The sequence below is a fragment of the Pygoscelis adeliae genome, unplaced genomic scaffold (assembly GCF_000699105.1).
Source record: "Pygoscelis adeliae isolate BGI_AS28 unplaced genomic scaffold, ASM69910v1 Scaffold267, whole genome shotgun sequence".
NCBI classification, from domain to species: domain Eukaryota; kingdom Metazoa; phylum Chordata; class Aves; order Sphenisciformes; family Spheniscidae; genus Pygoscelis; species Pygoscelis adeliae.
The window spans coordinates 1,064,549-1,085,819 of NW_008825150.1; the positions used below are offsets into that span (position 1 = coordinate 1,064,549).

At 38.2% G+C, this 21,271-nt stretch overlaps 1 protein-coding gene across 1 annotated transcript in view; it reads left to right on the plus strand.

Moving 5' to 3' along the window:
* Positions 1–10: 10 nt before the first annotated feature.
* Positions 11–21,271, plus strand: part of SRPK2 (SRSF protein kinase 2) — a 109,794-nt gene continuing 88,533 nt past the window's right edge. Inside the window, exon 1 of the mRNA XM_009328328.1 lies at positions 11–239. Within this exon, the coding sequence (XP_009326603.1) occupies positions 202–239 (38 nt within the window). The 5' untranslated portion in view covers positions 11–201. The remainder of the gene's footprint in view (positions 240–21,271) is intronic.

The window sequence follows — 21,271 nt, forward strand, 5'->3', positions numbered from 1 at the left end:
CGCCTCCCGCCTCGTCCCCTCACAGCGCGGCTGGGCCGGCCCTCGCACAAGCACCGTGGCTCCTGCGGCCTCCTTCCGAACAAAAGGGCTTAGCGAAACAAAATCGTTTGGTTAATAAGACTTCGGAAAGCGAGGGCAGGCAGTCTCGGTTGTGAATATTTTCTGATTTTTCCAGAAATCAAGCAGAAGATTGAGCTGCTGATGTCAGTTAACTCTGAGAAGTCGTCCTCTTCAGAAAGGTACAGCTGCATCTCTTGCATGAACGATTCATGGTGTAGCATTGCGAAGCAGCGGCGCAGGATTTTTTTCTTTTCCTTGTCAAGTTTGCTGGTATTGTTTACGTATTGCATGCTGGTTATTGTACCGTATCCATTGAACCTCTCTTTTTGGTTAAGCTTTGTGCGTTTTTGCAGAGATTGATTATTTTTTTTTTTAATGAAGCCTACTGAGCTGCAGCATGCAAATCATACTACAGCAGGCTGCTGGTTTGTGTGTGCTGGTGTTGCAGACCTTGCTTCTTTTCACTGTCATGCAAACAGCATCTCGATTTCTAAATTCGTTTTTAAAGACCTCGCGTTTTTGTTGTGTTGCAGGAAACAGTTCCACGGTTGCAAAGGGTTCCTTTCAATTTAGATGCATAGGAAATATAACTTGGTGAAGCGTTTCATGTCCTGTTATGTGGAAAGGGAGTGTCCTTTGCAAAGTAGCTCAGGAATCGCAAATCCTCCAATTAGTCACATTCTGTAAGATAGATGTGATCCTTGTTCAAGTCTGTGCTAGGAAATGGAGCAGTCGCTGCATGCAGTAATGGTTCATGCCTGCAGGTAAGGACAAAATGACTCAGAAGTGTTTTTAAAGCAATTATTTTATCTGTCAATCAGGTTATTACAATTTCAAGTAGCTGTTTCGTTTTAAAGAAATATTTCGAGGTACTAAATGCACATTAAGTTTTCTGATGTGAAATAACCTCCTGGCGATTATTTTGTTGATTTTAAATGATCCAGCCCTGCTCACTTCTGTTTTGCTTGTGACTGAATTTTAAGAGAGATTTTTGTTTTCAAAATTGCCTAAATCCAGAGCAACATAATATCTTTTTTTTTTCCCAAACTATTTACAGTAATTATTTCGGCTGTATGCAAAAGACCACCTGAATGTTCTCTTTTGCCATTTTAATATTGGACGTTGGCAAAAAAAAATTATTAATTTTAAGCACTCAAACTGTATGTTTAGCTGAAATTATTATCCAAAGTCCATTTTATTGAATGGCTTAGCATAGAAAGACATGATAATGTACTGAAAGCTATCTTAAGGAAACAGGCTAAAAGACATCTTTCAAAATGCACGAGTGCTGTGTGGCATGCATGGGTTTAAAAAACAAAATGAGCAGTTTAATTTGATTTATAAGTATATTTGTGTAAGATACGTAGAAGCAAACTGCATTGCCTTTCACCAGCTGTAGTATAACAAAATATCAGCAATGAGAGATACAGAAAATGGTGGGGGGGAATGGGTTGTTAATTCACCTTTCCAAAATGGAGATATATGAGAGTAGCTTTGAGAGATATTTTATTTATTTATTCAAAACTAAGAATCATGAAAGAAAATGTTAATGTTTATTTGTTTACCTCTATTCCACCCTGATGCCTAAAATTTTTAAATACAAGACTAATAAAATGGTGGTGATAACAGAGGGGTGATGGGGTGAAAACAGTAAAGGAAACAGGTGTTAACTTGATTTTTGGAACGGCTTTTGTTGGCATTGCTGTGGGGGAATTTATTGTATAATACAGATATTTATTTTATCGATATTAATTTTATGCAGCACCCTAAAACTGATCAGTCTGTTTTTGAGCAAAACATGCTCATAGTTGAAGTAATGGTAGTCCTAGATGAATATGTCCCTGTAAAGGATTATAACACATAATTAGAAAAGGATGCATTTGTCTGAGATCCATTTAAATGCCATTCATTAAAAAGCAAGATTTTATAACATCATGGTGCGTTATCTTGCAATAAAGATTAAAATGTGAATGTTGTATATGCACATAGATTTCTTTTGTGGATTTAAATATGTGGAACTGTTCACCTGGAGATTGATTTGACACATCAGCTGCACAATTTATATGGTCAGTTGTAAATGAAAACAACTTTATATATTATCTGAAATTTTTTTTAAATAACCATGTTCTTTTCACCTATCTAAAAATAGACTGAATTTTTTTGCAAGCTGTTACGAAACAGTGCTGTCTATCCTATTAGCTGCCAGTTCCTTTCAAGGCTCTTCCAAAATTACTGTATAAGATGCTTTTAAGGAAAAAAAAAATATAGTATTGAGTGTCTGAACTGCAAAACTGTCCTCAGTCCGCTGTATAGCGAAATTGCAGTATGTGTTCATACCATACAGATGTGAAAGTGTGCATGTTTTTGACAAACACAGAAAGGGAATTCATACTTGCATATTTTTTTATCATCATCAATTTTTACCCTTGCTCCTAGTGGTTGGACTTTTTGGGAAGCTTGAGTTCTCCGGGTGGAAATGCTGTGTGGAAGATCTGAAAGAGTCCATGGCTTGTTTCTTGTTTTCCACACTAGCAGAGGCTGCTAGACAGTGCTTGCATAGCAGGAGGGGAGGGGAGAGGAGGTGCTGTGTGCATTTACAGAAGCTGATGAAATGGGAATAGAGAAGGAATGAGAGAGAAGCCCATCACTTGCCTCTTTCTTTGGTTGGTCTTTGTTTTTAACAAGAGTTCAGTGTTTGTGGGTTTTCCTGCTCACTTGGCGAGTCCAACGTTATCCTCTCCTAGAGGAAAAAAACAATGAGAAGGAAGCTGGAATATAATAGATAGTTTGGCTGCTATGGAAGCTCAACATTTTAGAAATCCTGCAGCATTCTCTTAGGATAGTTGGTTGTTATGTTTTTAAGAGGCTTTTAGAAAGAGAGATGAACGCTTTCATTGAGGATCCTTTGAGATGTTAAAGACATTGCAGCCTTGAAAAGCAGGTTAATACAAACCTGAGACATTTTTCGTAGTGAGATTCATCCTTCCTCTCTCCTCACCTACCCCCTAGAAAAACTGTAACTGCAGATGGGGGCATAAGATAACTGTGTTTTGGTGTGTTACAGCATATTTCATTAAGCAGACACAATCAGACAGCATCTATAAGTCCTAAATTTCTCAGTAGTTAATGCTGCCCGTGTATGTGTTAGCAGCCTGTGACAAAGTCCTCGTTCCTTGTTGATAAGGTAACTCGGGTAACTATGGATGCATGTGTGCACATGGACTGTTACAGTGGATCAGGTAACCCGTTGTAACTTGTTACACTGAATTGATTTGTTTGGATGTCTGAGCTTTAAGTATACTGTGGAAATGTTTTCCTCCAGCATGCTTACGGTGTGACACACACCTGGTTTCTTTATCTAATAGGTAGTAATTTAACTACCATGTACCCCTATGTTCTTCATGTTTCAGTGAAGGCTGCGTGAGGTTACTTGTCCAAGCCTTGCAAATGTCATCAGAAAGCAAGTAGCAGCAGCCAGACAGAGGAGGATGGTCTTTCAAGAACCCTCCAAGAAAGCAAAAATACTTTAATTTCTGTTGTATGAGTTACGCAGTCTTCTCATGTACAGTATAGTCAACCCTTTCAGCTGTACAGATCTTCTTTTTTGCCTTTTTAAGGGCTTTGTGGAACTCCTTGCAAGTTTCTGTTTTGTTTTGAGAAAAGAGTTCTTCCAACTGGTTCACTTTCTACTCTTTAGACTGCACACCTAATGTATATAGTATTTTTCTTTTTCATACTTTAGGACAAAGACCTCGGTATTTTTTTAGCTCTGGTTTTGGATTTTAAATTTATGTTATCTTAGCAATGCAGTTTGACCACAGGGTATTTGCTGGTAAAGGTTATTAGCAAGGCTGGTAAGTCTGAAGTATTTGACTTGCTCTTTTCCCCTTTCTGTAACAGCTGCATGTTTCTTTAAAATGAATTTCTGCTTCAGTGTTTTTAAAAAAAAATTAATAGCAGCCACTCATGAGCAGTCTTAAAGTAGATAACTGGTGTGTGTATAATTCAATTTTCATTATTTTGAGGCGGTTTATAAATAGCAGTAAAGGGAAGATACTTTCAAATGACAGTAGGACAGCAAAGTGTGTTATTCACACTGAATAACACAATAGGAAGTTGTTCTAATTTCATGTAGAAGTATTTGGGGTGGGGTGCTGCAGGCAAGGTTTAAGGAGAACTGTTCTTTTTTTATTATTATTTTTTATTTTAGCCTTGGGCTATGTATACCCCTCTCTCTTTGTAATTTATCTTTGCAGAGCAAATTAATGTATTTCTCAATGCTTTTGCGTGGTTTCTTCATCAGGTCATCCCAAGAATGCAGTCAGGGATAAAGTAAAGGAGGAAGAAATCTAAAATAATGAGGAGGAAGAAAAAAGATGGAGACTGAGTACTGTCTGCTTCCTTTTCTAAGAAGAGACCTAATGTTAGTTGATATAAGAGGCATTGTGAAACAGGTTATGATGCTGAAGGGTTCTTTCAGGTTTAGGAACATGTGCGATTTTTTTTGTTCCCATTTTTTTGTGTGTTTGTTTTTCTTTTTTAAATTTAATTTAATTGTGGATGCACTACTTCTAAGGCAGAAGTATCACTTGCAATGAAGTACAGAAATAAACCACACGTTTTAGTAGAACCACCATCAGCTCACAACATTGAGTATGAGCTGATATTGCTGCATGTCTGATAAATGTTTTGGAATAATTATTAGATAATAGGGCATTATAAGATAATAATTCTATTGTTATTTATATAACTAACATAGAAACAAAAAGTAATTACCAGAATAATGCAACTATTTCATCAGTTCCACTAACTTTTAAACATGTTTTTAAAATACCATCTTTTCTTAGGTGTCTTCCCTCTTTAATTTTTTTTTTTTTTTAAAGTCTAAAAGAAATATTGCCTGACTTCCATTTCAGGGCAGTTCAAATTTATTTTTAGTAGTCATGCAACTTTAATTTTTCAGTTTTGTTTAAAACAACGTATGAGAACAATGAACTGTATATTCCCCTTTTTTTTTTTTTCCAAAATTGCAAGCTAATACTGCTATTTGTTGTATTTTATCTCAGAAGTAGAGAGGAAATCATCCTATCTTAATGTGGGCCCTGAGCTGTTTGTCCAGGGAGGCACTTCATTCCACCACTGAACTCTGTTTGGTGACAGTGTGCCTGTATAGCTATCTTAGACTAGATACTTAATTTTAGATTTCTAAAATTGGACCAAAACTAGCCCTATGTTTTGTGTATTTTTCATATTAAAGGTTTTACAGGCTCATTGTTCTAGCGTGCAAGGCTTTTAAGTGAAGTATGAAGGGATGTAGAGACAAAGAATGCTGCAACTTGCCGTTGTGCTTGTGTAGGAAAAAAAAAATTGAAATAGCATGTGTAGAAGCAGCCACTTGTGGAGCAGCTTTTTCACTTGAGGTGATATTTTTAGGGGACACTGCACTCTTTTTTTAATTAGAGCTGATAGTACCTGTATCGGTTCATCAGTAGGCTTTGAAAAGATTTAGAATTTGAAGTGTATTTTATTTTTCAGTGATGACTTTGTTTATTTCTATGTCTGTCTGGAATTTCTGCTATATGTAAGAAAATCATGTGCTTTGATATTTAATCACAAGTGAAACGTATCATTATTATTCCTACTATTCAGATGATTTTCTGTGCACTACTTGATATTTTTCTTTGGGATTTTTTTCCTCTTATCTTTAAGAGCTTTTCATTATGCAGTTATTTGTGAGATATTTATTACCGGGAGGTTTCTAATATACCTTTTGAAAACACAAATCCTGGGTTTTAAAACTTACTGTTGGAACTAAAATGAGAGAACTTTGAGAAAGGGAGAGATTGAAGGTGCTGGGGGGGTTGTGTGAGATTTTTCATGTATAAGAACTGTTCACTGGAAACTAATTCAAGCAATCCAGTGATGATTAGAACACAGTTCGTTAATGGCTAAAAAGCATGTATGTAAAAAATTTGAAAACTGATTTGAACAATATGCTTTCTCTTTCTAAGGTAAACATGCTTATTCCGATTTCACTTCAGGGTAAAAGGTCAGCGAAAAAGTAAGGGGTCATTTTAAGCAAAGCCTTTTTTGTTACAAATTTAGTCTATTTCATGACTTGAAAATTTTTGCCTAATCACTGTCTTAATCATGACTTCACTAAAATGTCCACTCCAGGCCCCAGACAGATAGTAAGGGAACGTTACCTGATAGATTGCATAAAACAATGTGTACCTATGCCAGATGACTGCATTTCTGTTGTTGCTGTGCTGTATTACAGGATAAATTCATTTATGGTTTTCTGCATCTTCACATTATATACTTACAAATGAATAATAAAATATTTAGATGTTCATATAATTCAGTAAATTTACTGTGATGTGATAAGTGTATTTTCATTGATCCACAACTGATGTAGTTACCAAGAGACGCTAAGCAACAGGTTAAGGAAATGTATGCCAGTTTAAGCATTCCATTTTGTTGTATAGTTTGTGTATTATAAGCATATTACCAGGAAATTGTGGCATCTCTCAGCCTGTGAGTTGCAGTGAATACTGCCATACAGTTCAGAGGATATCCATCAGTCTTTCAGTTTGATTGAAAAACACCTGTTCTGTCCAAAGGATGTCGTGAACAGGTCTTTTACTAGTTCTGTCTTTAGGAATTTTACACTCCTGAGCCAGTACCTGCCCCAGGTGCTTCTGTATTTTCTTCAAGACTCACCCTTGGCCTTGGGTAAACTCTGACAAAATCTAAACAGTCACTGTTACCTCAAAAACCAATATGAAAGTCATCTCATGTAGGATGCCTAACAAACACATGCTGCTGATTGTTACTAAATGGATAGTGCCTTGCTGTTTCCCTTTCTTTTGCTTCGCTTTTTTTCTCCAATTATGAAACAAATGTGTGCAGCTCCAAGCTCTGCTTGTTGTATGGGCTACAAACGAAGGAGTGCCAGTTCTTTACCAAATTTGTCTACACAGCTTTCCTTGTCTGACTATAGCTTCAGGTCAGTCAGGCTAGTTGATTATTTCTCTTCCGTGACTGGACAATGTTCGAGACCAGAACCACATTCCACACAGATGTTCTGTTTGTATGAAATTCTGTCTGTTTAATAGGATGTTCAGAAGACACTTTAAATAACCTCTCTGTACTGATAAATGTGTCCTAATTCTAACTTTATCTTGTTGTCTTCTAAAACAACAAATTACTGTAAATTGGTGATACCCTCATTTGCTAGAAGATCGTGTTTTCTTCTATTGAAAGCTTGTGAAACGTATGTATTTTAATGTTGTGCTGGTTAATCTTGAAGACTTTTTTTTCCCCCAAAACCTGGAGCAGTGTAATTCCATGGAAGGGAGAAGAATTTCTTAAAGCTAATTCTTATTTGGCAAAATGTCACTGGAATAACATGAAGCATTTTAAGAATTCAGTGCTTTGTTTTCATGAAGCAACTTCCTATGTCCCAAATCTGCTGTGATGTTCACAGCCTTCCTAAGAAGGCAAGAACTTGTCCTCACTTCTGTTGCTCGGTACTACAGTGCATGAGGGTAGTGTGTATCTTTTTTGGGGGCAAAGGTGGCCATATTAGTGCAGAAACTCTTCTTAAGATATGTGTTTGTTCTGTGTTGTCAAAGCTTAAATATTAGCAATAGTTCTGGCAGAAACTGGGAGAATTGTTTATGTCATTAATACTACTATAAAGAGACAGTATTATTTTCTTTTGTAACCACTGTATCAGAATATCCAGCAGTGATTTTTTTTTTTTTTTGTGGAGGTGGAAAAGGGGTCTGAAATTCCTGTGGGTTTCAGTGGACAGCTGTTTTGTTATTCTGTATCCAGCATCAGGACCTGCAGATTCTCGTTGTCTGTCATCTTCAGCTGCTATGAGCACTGTCCACAGAAGCATTCAGTTCCTGCCATGTCCACATACCAGACAGACGTATCAACCTCTCTTTATTCCATGCCATGAACTAGAATGGAAGATGTTTGGAATTATCTCTGTTCTTTATGAATCCTTCTATAAAAGGATTACCTTATCCATAGGAGACCTCTGAGGAAACCACCACATGTGTGGTGCTTTGTCATCCCCAGTATGACAGCGTAAAGCCTTTCTGACAGCTCCTATTGCGTATGTGACAAGAATCAGGAATTTCCACTGCTGCTTGGTGTCTTAGCTATGAGAGGCGTCTGCTTCCGAGAAGACTGTAATATGGCTTTGGATGAAGACTTCCCTAAGAGATATGAAAAAGATGATCAACCATAGTGATTCGGAAGTACATTTTTATCAATTAAAATGTTTCATTCTAACATAATATAAATAAGAGTACAAACAGTCTTTATATGTTTAGTTTGAAGTCTCACTTGGCTCCTTCCCAGGTAATTAATGTTTCAGATTATTAGTCTAGAAAGCCAAATAAAAAAAGATACAGCCTTCTTCAGAGTGCTTATGCTTCACAACAGAAGTGAAAGAATGGAGAACTTACAAAGAAATTATCGGTGATCAAGGAAGAAAAGTCTTCCCCTTTCTCACAACTACTCTTGATATCTGTGGGTGGATTACTGAGACAATGAATTAGCATAGACCCTATTCCTTGGGCACCCCGGCTATAGTATGCTGCCAGAGAATGCATGATTTTTTGTGCAGACCACTAGTATTTAAAGGTGCTGTTGCTCTTTATGGAAATCTGTTTACAAGTTTTTCTCCAAGGCAAACATATTAAATATCTTCCTGTAATTTAATTTACATCTACTTTGTTTCATCTGTATTTTTGCTTTATTTGTGTTACTCTTCCATTATAATGGTGTACAGTTGAGTCCTGACTTGAAAAGGAAACACATAGGAAAGATCTGGTCAAGATTCCTTTCAAACGTGTTTAGCACATAGGAATTTCAAGGGCTATTAAAAGAACCAGAGGACATCCAGTTGAACTAGAATGGTGCCTGAGAACGCTAACACATTTTTTTACTATCATTTAAATACTCAGTGGTTTACAAAATGCCTTAGCAAATCTGCATGGAGTGTGTTTCAATAGACGCCAGGACAGCTTAAGCAGGTATAGACTACCCCGAACTCGAATCTAAGGCAGATTTATACACTTCACCTTCAAAGTGTTACTGATAGGTTTGCTAAGAAACTTGCTAAAGGTGCACGTCCTTTTAGCCATGCCAGTTGTTAGAGGTAGCCAAATGTGGAAGGCTTTGTGTCCCAGAGGCATACCTCCTGTCCCAGCTAAATAGGTAAGCGCAAGACTGCTACAGTTCTGTGTCCCCGGGGCCAGCCAGTAATGAGACTGAACGCTTATTCCCAATAGGTGTGTGTGCATGCACACACACTCACATACAGAAAATGCGTACGCAGCTGGCCATGCAGCTCAATAGAGACTCAAACCAGTGCTTTTATTGACACCCACATAAACAATACACAGAGCACTCAAGCAAGAACTGCATGGATAGCCCAGTCCTGTTCCTCCTTTCCAGCTCCTCAGGATGGGAGTCCACTAGTGGAATTTTCACAGAAACTCACACACATGCTATACGGGTCCCCCTAGTAGCTGGTTTTAAATGGTCTATGTAGTTGCTGAAGCCTTCACCCGTTGGTGTCCCCCAGTTGTTGGCATCTAGACCCGTGAGCCCCTGATGTTTGTGTTCTTGCTCCAGTTGCTGGTACTTAGACCTCTTATCTACTTGCTGGCCAGTCTGGCTTGAAGTTGGCTTGAGTTCACGCATACACACTCAGAATAGAAAGTGCATCCACAAAGAGGACAGAAATAGCGTTTAATGACAATATAGGATAGACTGTTGTGATCAAGGGCAGGGCTCAGTCAGACAAGTGCACTGACCAGCCACCCATTTGCACTAGACCTGCCCCATTTATCCTTCTTCCCTGCTGTTTTCCCATACTTGTTTGTCCCTTACCCACCTTTATCCCTGTCTTTTTCTGCCTCTAGTGCCTTCCCCTAAACATTTCATAATGTCTTGCATATTCTCACAATCCCACAGTAAGTTCTACACAATCCCAAAGTGTTCTTCCTCCCTGCATCCCGTAATAAGTCCTGTACCCCTTAAGGCAATAACCTTTAGTTTTCAAGGTGTTTCTGGGGAGAGAGTTTCCTCCTTGACTCAGCTTGGTGAGTTTCACACTGGGGGGAATGTGGTCTAATTGATGGTCTTGGGAGTAGCTGATTCAGGTGCTCCACTTTCACTGATTAGGTTGTTAAGAGTTTTTCTACCTACTGTTTTTCTCCTGATCCTTGCTGGATCTGTTTCTATTATGATTAGCCTTTAATCAGATAACCTAACACTGGTCTCCCAGGGGCCTAGTAGCACCTGTCAAAACTGGGTCTAGGTCTGTTTGGATTTTTGGCCATCTGACACGGGTGTCCAAAAGATTGAGATCAGCTGAGGATACAAAATGCACAATTCCTTTGCTACTACTTCTCAGGTTCTTGGAAGTTTAGTATTGCGGAGTTTTGTCTACTGCTTCACTCCTGTTCAGTTTATAGATCTATATTTCTGGAAAGGAAAAGTGAGGTATCTTCTTACAGTGTGTTAAATATATACTGTATGCTTCGGACTTACACCTGCTGGAGATGTTAGGCTCGTACATCTAATGAAGGCAAAGCTCAGCAATGACTGCAAGCAAGTAGTGCTACTTACTCTGCTGAACTTGTCCTCTGTGCTTGTTGCAAAACCCATTCGAAGTAAACTAGCACAGGGAGGCATAATAATAGTAAGGAGTTCTGGAGCATAAACCAACTCAGACTAGATGTCCTGCCTCTATGCGTTCTGGTCCAGAAAAGAGCTGTCTGATAATAGCAATCAAAAAGTATTTCTTGGGCCAGTTTAAAAAAGGCAAAAAGCAGTCATATATCCTTATTTAGAAGGGGAGTAATGTCTCCAAGGTGGACAGGAAGGCCAGCCGTTAATTTGACCTGCAGGCATCAAGAGATGGCTCAGTTGCCTTGCAAGGTAGCTGAGCAGGCAAAAATTGCAGACCACAATGTGTATTAGCCAATATTTGGCTATCTGACATCTGTATTCAAAAAACCTGGCATGTATTATTTCTACTGTAAGAGCCCAACAGCTAGCTAATACTTGAGCCTTTGCCAAGTTGCTTCTCTCAGGAAGAGAAATAGATTGTGATTTGAGGGTTGTGAGATTTTTTTGTGTGTGTATGTGCAGTCCTGTTTATTTACAAAGCATGTAAACAGAGCTCTGTTTGCTTGAGCGGAGTAGAAACAAAGTGCAACAAGCAGCTATTTTGCTGATGTTTTCAAGTCCACCTGTCTAGCAAGTACTGTACTAAAAAAAAACCCCTAAAACTCAACACCCTAAAAAACAACACCCAAAAAACGCCGCACAGCTTTCTCTTCTGAGATCACAGGCACAGCATTTTTTGCTGTTTTTTTCTGTTTAAACACAGAGGCATATGTAACTGCAACAGTTTACCCCAACTCCTTTAATTTTATAATTGTTATTTATAAAAGTCTTAATTCTTCACACACTTTACAGTCTGACTGGATTTGATGTGTAAATGCTTTGGACAGTGTTGTTTTTGGGTTTTTTTTAACAGCTGTTGTGTAAAAGACCTAATGTTCCTTTCTTTCTTAGACTAAAAGCAGGGTATTCAGCCCAACCATCAGCCTTGATTGCCGCGAAATACAGAATTCTTTAAAGAGCAGCTTGATCACAGAATTTTTTTTTTATTTTTTTAGGATAACAATGCCATAGCTAAAGTATAACTTTCAAAAAAAGTCTTTATGCATGCTGTAATACCTTTATTCACTTTCTGGACTCTACAGTTTGTTCCCAGGTCATGTTTTGTGGCATCTGAAGACTCCTGCCCTTTACTGCAAATAGCTCTAGTCGGGCCTTTCCCACGGACAGGTGTGAGCTGCTTTAGGATCTGTCTTCCCAGGCTTCTACCAGGTCTTCACTGGACTTCTCTAGGGCAAGAGTGTTTAGATTTAGTCCATCCCGGTTTGGTTTTTTGTTTTTGTTTTTTCTCCTTCTAAATGATTGCTTTTCTCCTCTAGAAAGTCTGACTCTAGGTTATCACATGATGCTTCATAACTCTGCTCCATTGGTCTAATCCTGCGTGAGTCAGCTGGAGCTGACATACACGTTGTCTTCCTTAACTCCTGAAAGCTTCTCAGACTCATGACTTCCTGGCTCTCTAAACCTCAAAGACCTCATTGTTTTGTCCACAACTAGCAGTTCATGTGTGTACAGTTGCTTGTAAAAAGTAATCTTGAGATTCAGTTGCAGTGGAGTTTTATATGCAAATAGTACCACAGGAGGTTTATCCCAGAGTTTTCGCTTTACCCCCACCCCAGTTTTCATTCTTGTTGTCCCTCTTTGTGTTTAGGTACCATCTGCTCACAGCCCTCTGTCATCTGTTTGCTTTGTTATCCCCTGCCTTTGATTTTGTGCTGGTGGTTTGAAAGTACTGATGCATTGAAAGAGATATGGGTTATGTGAAAGTGAAAGTTAGAGACAAGAAAACATGGTAGTACTTCACTTGCTTCTGCATATATATATATATATGTTTGATGAAGGTTTTATGATAATTGAGTTATCAGCTTGTAATGGCTCGAGTTCACAAGAGAAATAATAGGATTTATTGTGACGTAGCAAAAAAATGGTCCAAGTGTATACTGAAGGACAAAAGTGTTAGAGGCTTAAGATATATTAAACATTCATTAAACAATAGCAGTGTCTGTTGTTTATCTTGACTTTAGCAAGACTTTTGGCACTGCCTGCCATAACATCTTGATTGACAAACTGAGGAAGTCTGGGCTAGATAAGTAGACACTGAAGTGGATTGAAATCTGTCTGAACTGTTGGGCTTAAGGGCTGCGGTCAGTGGCACAAAGTCCAGCTGGAGGCCAGTCACTAGTGGTGTACTCCAGCAGTCATCCTTTACTGGGGCCAATGCTGTTTAATATCTTCATTAATGACCTGGCTCATGAGACAGAGTGCACTCTCAGCAAGTTTGCACATGATACAAAACTAGGAGTGATTAATGCACCAGAGGGTTGTGCTGCAGAGGGACCTCGACAGGCTGGAGAAATGGGCTGACACAAACCTCCTGAAGTTCAACACAGGGAAATGCCAAGTCCTGTATCTGGGTGAGAATAGCCCCATGCACCAGTGCAGGCTGGGGGCCAACCAGCTGGAAAGTGGCTTTGCAGGAAAGGACCTGCTAGACAGCACGTTGAACATGAGCCCCCAAAGCACGAGGCAGAGCAAGTTGCCAGAAAGTCAAGGGAGGTGATCCTTCCCCTCTACTCAGCCCTGGTGAGACACACTGGAGTGCTGTGTCCCAGTCCTGGGCTCCCCAGTACAGGAGAGCTCTACAGGGACATACTGGAGTGGGTCCACTGAAGTGCCACAAAGATGGTGAAGGGCTTGGAGCCCTTATCATACAAGGAGAGGCTGAGACAGTTGGGGTTGTTCAGCCTGGAGAAGAGAAGGTTCAGGGGGATCTTACCAGTGTGCATAAATAAATACCTGATAGGTGGGTGTAAAGAAGACAGACTTCTCAGTGGTGCCCAGTGACCAGAAAAGAGGCAGAAGGCACAAACTGAAATACAGTATTTACTGAAATACAGTAAACTCCATTCTGACTAAGAAAAACTTTTTATCGTGAGGGTAGTTGAACACCGGCACAGGTTGCCTAAAGGGGTTGTGGAATCTCCATCTTTGGAGATACTCAAAACCAAACTGATCATGACCCTGAGCAACCTGCTCAAGGTGACCCTGCTTTGAGCAGTCAGGTGGGACCAGGTGACCTCCAGAGGTACCTTCCAACCTCAACTGTTCTGTGACTGTTCTGTGACTGTGACTGTATTTGGACAAAGCTTGCTTTCTCAAATTCAGCTAAAACTATAACAGGAAAGACCCATACTAGAGTTCTTAAAAGCTATTACTTTTTTTTTTTTTTAAATAAAACCTTCTCACATCAGGAATTTGTTTTTTCTGACTTCTGTACTTAAACTGTAATCCTAAGATGTTGCTTTTCCAGTTGGTCATCGCCTTTTTCTGTTGAAAGCATCTTTTTCAGTAGTCAAGTAATTCACATGACAGCACATAACTTTTCTTTGATATTGTTCTATATATTCTTGTTTATTGGCCATAAAGTCAAAACCTGTAAAAAAAGCCTGTCCAAAAGGCACCTGTCTGGTCCAGTTCTATCTCTTTGGCTGTTTGTTTCCCCTTCTACAGTAACTGGGGCTTCACTAGCTTTACAGTAATAATTCTTTGTCTTTTTCCTCTAACTGTTTCTAGAATTCTCTTTGGTATTTGGTGTTTAGCTGTTCTGCATCTAGGGAAGGGATTGGGCTTTAGATCTATAGGCAGATTTTTACAGTGGACTTAAGACAAAGGTAATCAATAATGGAGGTGTGTGTTTGTTGTTCATCATCTATGCTGGATATTTCAGAAGCATATACTATTCCTGCATCTTAATTTCTGATGCTCTGAGTTGTTCATAGTTAATTACGCTGTTCATCCATTAAACATTCAGCAGATTCTGAAATAAGATTTGGGTTGGGAGGGGGGTTGTTTACTTATTTATTTATGGTAAATTCATAGCCTTAATTGTGTTGAGGAAAGCTTTTTACTGAATTATATTAATGATGTGATAATTTAACTCCTTTAACACACGTGACTAATACGCTTGTTATATGCGAAGTAATACAGAAACTTTCCCTTTTCTTGGGAAATCTGATCTTTATTCACTGGTAACAAAACCACCATTTTGGTTTCTGTGGAAACTGCTGTGAGGTAATAACTGGGCAAACTGTAACAATTTCTTCATATTAGACATTTAGAAAGTTATTTTTACCTGTGACTTGTATCTTTTAGGTTGGTACCAGCCCATTCTAAGTAATAGAATGCAAACTGCAGATTCTCAAAATTACAGGAAAAATGGAACACTCAGCTCATTGATGGGAGTTTGGCAATGAAACTTCTTTATAAAAACAAAGGAGGATATGGAATAAATATGTAAAGTGTTCTATCTTTAAATGAAATGAGAACTTTTAATGTAAATAGAGATGGGTAAAAACTAATTCTGAGTGTAATGCAGTTAACTGTCAACATGGTTATTGGTGCTCAAGGATTTACTTGTGAAATACATTGCACTGCATTTTTGTTAGGATAGGCACATAATAATAATTAGTGGGCTACAGTTATTTTTAAACAAATGTAAACGTCAGTGATTTATATTGTGCATACTGCAAGTGTTTGGTACTCTCAACTGGAAAATTGTCTCCTTCCTTTTTAGCCCACCTGCATGTATTTTGTGTCCCCTGTTGATTTGTTTTTTGCCTTGATTGGATAGGAGGATCACAGGCTACAGTACATCAACTTATGTTGTAGCTTTTCAAGTAGTGCTGGTAGCCTGCTGTATGACCTAGATACTGAAGAGCTGGTAGGCTATCAAGAAAGAAAATAATTCTTGCTAAGTAAAAGTGATTTTTTTGGAAGCGGGATTATGCGGAATTCTTAGAAAAAGATATCGCCAGGATTTTCATATTCAGTCTGTCTGCAGAGTTCAGTCACAGACTGCTTTGAGGGATTATGAAAAGTATTTCTTATTTTGACTGCAATAAAATTTATATGGTTTAAAAATAGCATTGAGATTATAAACTAAAAATTATGTTCTGTAACATGCCTTTATGCTAAGGCTTTTTTTTAAAGCCATATGTAAATGGATCATGGTGAGTGATTTAATTGATTAGAGGAGGGAAGGTATTGATATATCTAATTTAAATTTTTTTTTTTCGAGTAATCTGGTCCTTTTTTAATCAAGTCTTCCTGAGTTGGAAATCAAAGTTTTGTAATTTGAAATGTGAATGAAGATTGAAAGTCTTGAAGTTTCTTTCTAGTTATTTTTTTGGCATTTTGTAACAGTAACAGTTTGTTACTGTTGTTAGCATTCAAGCCTATAATTTCATAGTAATGCAAAAAGTCTGCTTTCAATTACAATGTTATTTCACTGAATGTAATAAAATTGCTAGAACTTCAGTGAAATATAGACCGGCTTCCTTGTGCCAGATGGGAGGATTTAAATCACTGTTGTGTAGAGGTGTGGGTGATGTCGACAAAGTGTCAGTGTAGGTGATTTGTTCGGAGTGAATCACTAACTGGATAGGAAAGTGAAACAAACTCTCAAGTCAGCTTTTATTTTGTGTGTCGATTTGACTTCAAAATGCAAATCTTAGGAGGCAATTACTAGAAATCATGAAATGCACTATTTATGTTAAACTTAAGGGGCAAAAAATGTTATGAAATACAGGGAAGAGAGAGTAATATTTATACTATTGTAATAAATATATCCTTTGTCAGTATCTCTTTTCTTAGTTTTATGGGCTTCATGCTAGTTAAGTTTGGCAAATATGTCTAGATATTGCTAATTACTGTTCCAGTGTTGCTGACATGACTAATTTTTCCAAAATCTGTTGAATACACTGTGTTTTGCTTAAGTCATATTGTGCATTGCCTAGGGTTTCTTTTGTATCTTGTTTTTTTTTTTTTTTAAAAACAGTTTTAGTCGATTGCACATTGTTGTATCAGCATACTTCAGAACAGTCCAAGCTCATGTTGAACTGGAATCCGCAAACATAATTAAGGTTCGTAATTAGGTTCGTTAATGATATAAACACAAAAGGCAAATGTTTTATTCACTCTTTGATTGTATGATTGTGATTTGTCTATTTAAAAGTTTTCTTTCAAATGATTTGATTTTTCTTAAAGACTAGGATTCTTAGTGTGAAAGATGCATATATGTGTTTCTTCCAAACAAAGAATACTAGGGGAAAGACATGATACATATACACTCTGAAGAGAAGGATTTTTTTTTCCCCAGTTTTTGCTTTTTAGAAGGAATGAGACGTCAGTTTTGAGAAATTAATGGTTTCCTGTAAAGCATAAGTATAAAGGCACATGTAAATGCAATATATCTTTAAAAATTTGTTACATATTTAACTTAGTTGAGTATTTCTTGCCTTTTTTAACAAAAGGTGCTGAATTTAAAAATTCGGCTGGGCTTCTCGTGCACTTGTGTTAAGTCAGTCTTAACACCTCAGCATTGTTTTGTTGACTTTTTTAATGTAGTCCCCACTGCTGTTATACCTGCAGTTTGCAAACATTAAAGCATTAGCTAAAAGAAACAGATACTGACTGAGGCTGGTAAAACTCTGATTTCAATGAGCTGTATTAATTTGTACCCACATTGATTGTAAGTACCTATCTCCATCTTATACTCCTGTTTCTAGCTTACTTTTACCAAGGCTGACGATTATAACATCCTTGCCTGAGGAAAGCTTGATGTATCTCCCTCCAGGACTCACCAATAACTGTATTTGAATTGTCCTTAGGGTTTTAAGCAGAGCACCAGAAGTCGTTACTCTCCCTCAGGATCTGATTTTACTGTGTCTGAAATGATGCCAGCCTATGACAGTCAAAGCAAAAGGCCTGTTTGATTATCAAACGCTGTTGTATTCATACTGCTCTAACTTCTAGGCCATTTTGTTCATTCTTGCAACCAGTGTAATTTTTAATTTCTCCATGTTGTGTATGAGGTTACAGATCAGAGCGGAGCTAAGGCATGGTTGTGATGATTCTTCACTATTTTTAACATACTTTGATTTATCTTTTAGTGTAGCTTGTGCTCTCTTGGAATTTTTTGATGTTACAACGGGAAATAGCAGTTGTTCTCAAGCTTTTAGCAGGTGCTTGCTGCATGTGTCTGCACGCCTGTAACAAGCTGAGCAGGCGAGTGTGAGGACTGCTCAGTTAATGTGGCAGCGCTGCTGCCGCTGCCCTGCTTGGGTCTACATAGGCTTATTAGGGAATCAATCTCTGGTAGTACCTGGATTAAAGATGGATTAATTCTGGGTATAGTATTAGTTGAGCATGTCCCTTTTCTGTTCGCTTTCGTACAGGAAGGCTGATTTCTGGCACAGAAACAGGTATCTAGAGAGCTAGTGATATCTTAGACTGTCCCAGCTGTCCTCTAGGTGGCTATTTCCTGGATTTCTGGTTGGCAAATTCTGTAACAGGAATTTGGTACTGGTGACGTGACAAGCTTACCCAGGTTCCTTATGCTTCTCACCGAACTACAAGGGATAAATACCTCTTGTGTATGGTTCTGTGAGAAGGGCTGACCTCAGCCTGACAGTTTTGCAACTGGAATGAGTGGTCCTGCCACAGCTTTTTCACTTGCACCAGTCTTCCTCTCCCCTCTGCCCCCCCATGTTTTCCACCTCAATGAGCTGAGTTAGTTCACTGGGGCATCAGGTAAGTGCCAGAGCCTGCATGCTGGATGGGAGCAGAGAACGTGTGAGCAGGACAGTAATTGCATATACCATGAGCTGTCGAGGTTTTTTTTCTTCTTTTTCCCTAGCATAACATTAACCTTTAGGTTTTAAAACTTAACCTAGGATTCACTTGTGCTTATTCCAAGTCAGCCGTAACACTTCAGCATTGTTTTGTGGACTTTTTTTATTGTAGTCCCCACTACTGTAGCTGCAGTTTACAAACATTAAAGCATTAGCTAAAAGAAAACGTTGCAATTCAAATTTTAGGATTTAACAGAAATTCTGACAAAAAGAATATGTTGATCTAGATGAATGCTCATTTGTTTTATACAGTAAGAATATGGAATGTCTTTCAGGGTATTTAGTAATCAAATGCCTAATAGAGTTTGTGCATGATTCCACATAACTGAGTTTTTCAGTAATCCTTCTAATGTCTACCTGCTACGTAGGCAGACATTTCTTTCATCTTAATGATTAGATAGTGAGATTTTCAGACTAGTGTACTACTTAGGTATTTTGGGTTTAATGTACATTAAAATGAAACAATAGTAAGACAAATCATCAAGTATTCTTGGGTATACGGTTGCCACTCAGAAATTACAAAGTCAGCTGCTACTTGAAGGTCAACGTGGAAGAAGAGCTCACCTACAAAGCACAGGCTCATTTGCTCTTGTAGAGCCTTATAACCCAACTCCTTCCAGTTTTGGGGGGATGAAAGTTGAGACTTGGTTGTTGTTTTTTTTTTCTGGATCCTAGGTGTCTGATAGGAACATCATGAGCATGGTGTTTTTCACCTCTCTCCAAAAGTGGCTAGGATAGCTGGCTATCCTTGCATTTTGACAGTTTCTATTTTTACAGTGTCTCTTCAGCATTAATTAATCCAGCATCTATCTTATCTTCTGTTTCACAGATCAACAGCAACAATTAATCTGTGTGGTATAAGTTGTTTAATTTCCTTGTCTCAGGAGTTCTTACTAACAGCAGTTTAAAAGCCTAACAGTTAGGCTTTTAAAGCATTCTGGTTCTGTTTGACAAAGTTTTGAGAATATAGACATTGATATTTTAAAAAACTGTGTAAGGTGCAACAGTGCCTTCGCTGTTTGGGGACACACATTTGGGGACACATCGCATATTTGGGGAACAATAATTATAATCCTCCAGAACAGGGACTTCATTCTTGAAAGGGGAAGGGGGGAGGAAGGCTGGTGTTAACATCTATGGTCCCATGTTGGCCATGGAAGTCAAGTGAGATTTCCATCGGTAGTTTAGTTTAGCTGTAGGTTAGTTACTAGCGTGGCATTGTCACCTATGAAGATTGCATGTACAGCACACCCTCTGTGATGCATTGCCTCTGTATTTCTGAAAGTGAAAATATTGCCAAGGCAAGGCATTGGCAATCCTGTTAGAATTCATATCAAGTAATGATGTGTTCACAGTATAACATCCTCCTTAGTGTATCATGCATGGCAACAAATAGTTATTTGTGGAATGAGAAAAGGTGTTCTCATCTGTAATCAATACTATAGCTTTTTTAGACTAGTCTTGGAGTGGAAAATTCTTCTAAATACTAACCATAGTTCAACAGTAACATTTTAAGAGAAGTTTTCTGAATTGGAGGGGGGGGGGAGGGAAACACCAAAAAAACCCTAGAAAATTATCTTATGTGTGTGTTTGCCCATTTCAGTGATCTGGGTACATCAGCCAGGAGCTGGAGATCTAAATGCCATCAAAGACTCATCTGAAACATGAAAGCACCCATTAAAGATCATAACTGTTTCAAGTTCACCGTGCCCAAAACCTGTTATGTTTTTGTTGCAGGAAAGATGCTGAAGCTTTAAAGTTAGAACAGTATATAGCTAGATCATGCTAGTATGAAAAGACACTTGATCTAAGGCTTAGTAACCCCAGGAGTCACGGCTGTCTTGTTGATAGTCCTGTTTGGAGGTAAGAAAAAAGTATTTACAATTCACTGAGCCTTTGACAAGGTGACTTAGGGAGGGTGATGGCATTTGTTCTCTCTGGAACAGTTTAAAAGAAAGAGGGACCTGAGAAATTATAGTTCAAATATCAGCGACTAAAAATATTGCACAATTCAGTTTCATTCTGAGAAGAAAGGCAACACCTGGCTAAGGAACCCTGTTAATACAGTAAAATGTCAGAGCTTTCTACCTCTGGCAAACTGTCTCAGCTCAAAACAGAGATAATACCCATCTTTATAAAATTTTTACTCTTTTATAGATTCCCTACATTATTAAAGTCAGTATCTGTTAAAAAATGCTTTTTCTTATCATAATTTACAATGCAGAATGTCAAATTAATCCAGGTGAGTAAGGCTTAGTTAAGATGATGCTGAAACCTATGTAGAATGCTAATGGTTTTTCAGTCCAAGGCCATCCGTACTGCACAGACTGAGAGTATAAGAAGATTTGTGTGTGTATATGTATTTGTTTCAGTATTGTTACAGGAGAAATGTTGGGGTGAATCACCCAGGCTTATGGTAACCTCAGAGTTCTGTTCTTTGTGAGAAGTCCATAATGAACCACATGTATTTACTCTTTAAGCCATTTGTACTGTATGTGTTACTGCATAGTTTTTAAGGTTCTATGTAAAATTTCATGGCGGAGATACTTCATCTTGAAAATACACATAAAGAGCACAGTTTCACAGTTGGCTTAAGCCTACATTTGAAGTCTTACCTTATCCCCAGAACTTGCTTCTTCTGTTCTTCTCTAGTGCTGGCACTGGTGCTTTTGATGCAGTCAGTTAGATCAAGGTTTGATCACCCTGAAAATTGCCACAGAGGATGGGAGGAGGTTTTCATCTGGATTAGGGAGCTACATAGCATAGCAGTGTGAGCACAAATGCAGGCAGAAGAAATGCCT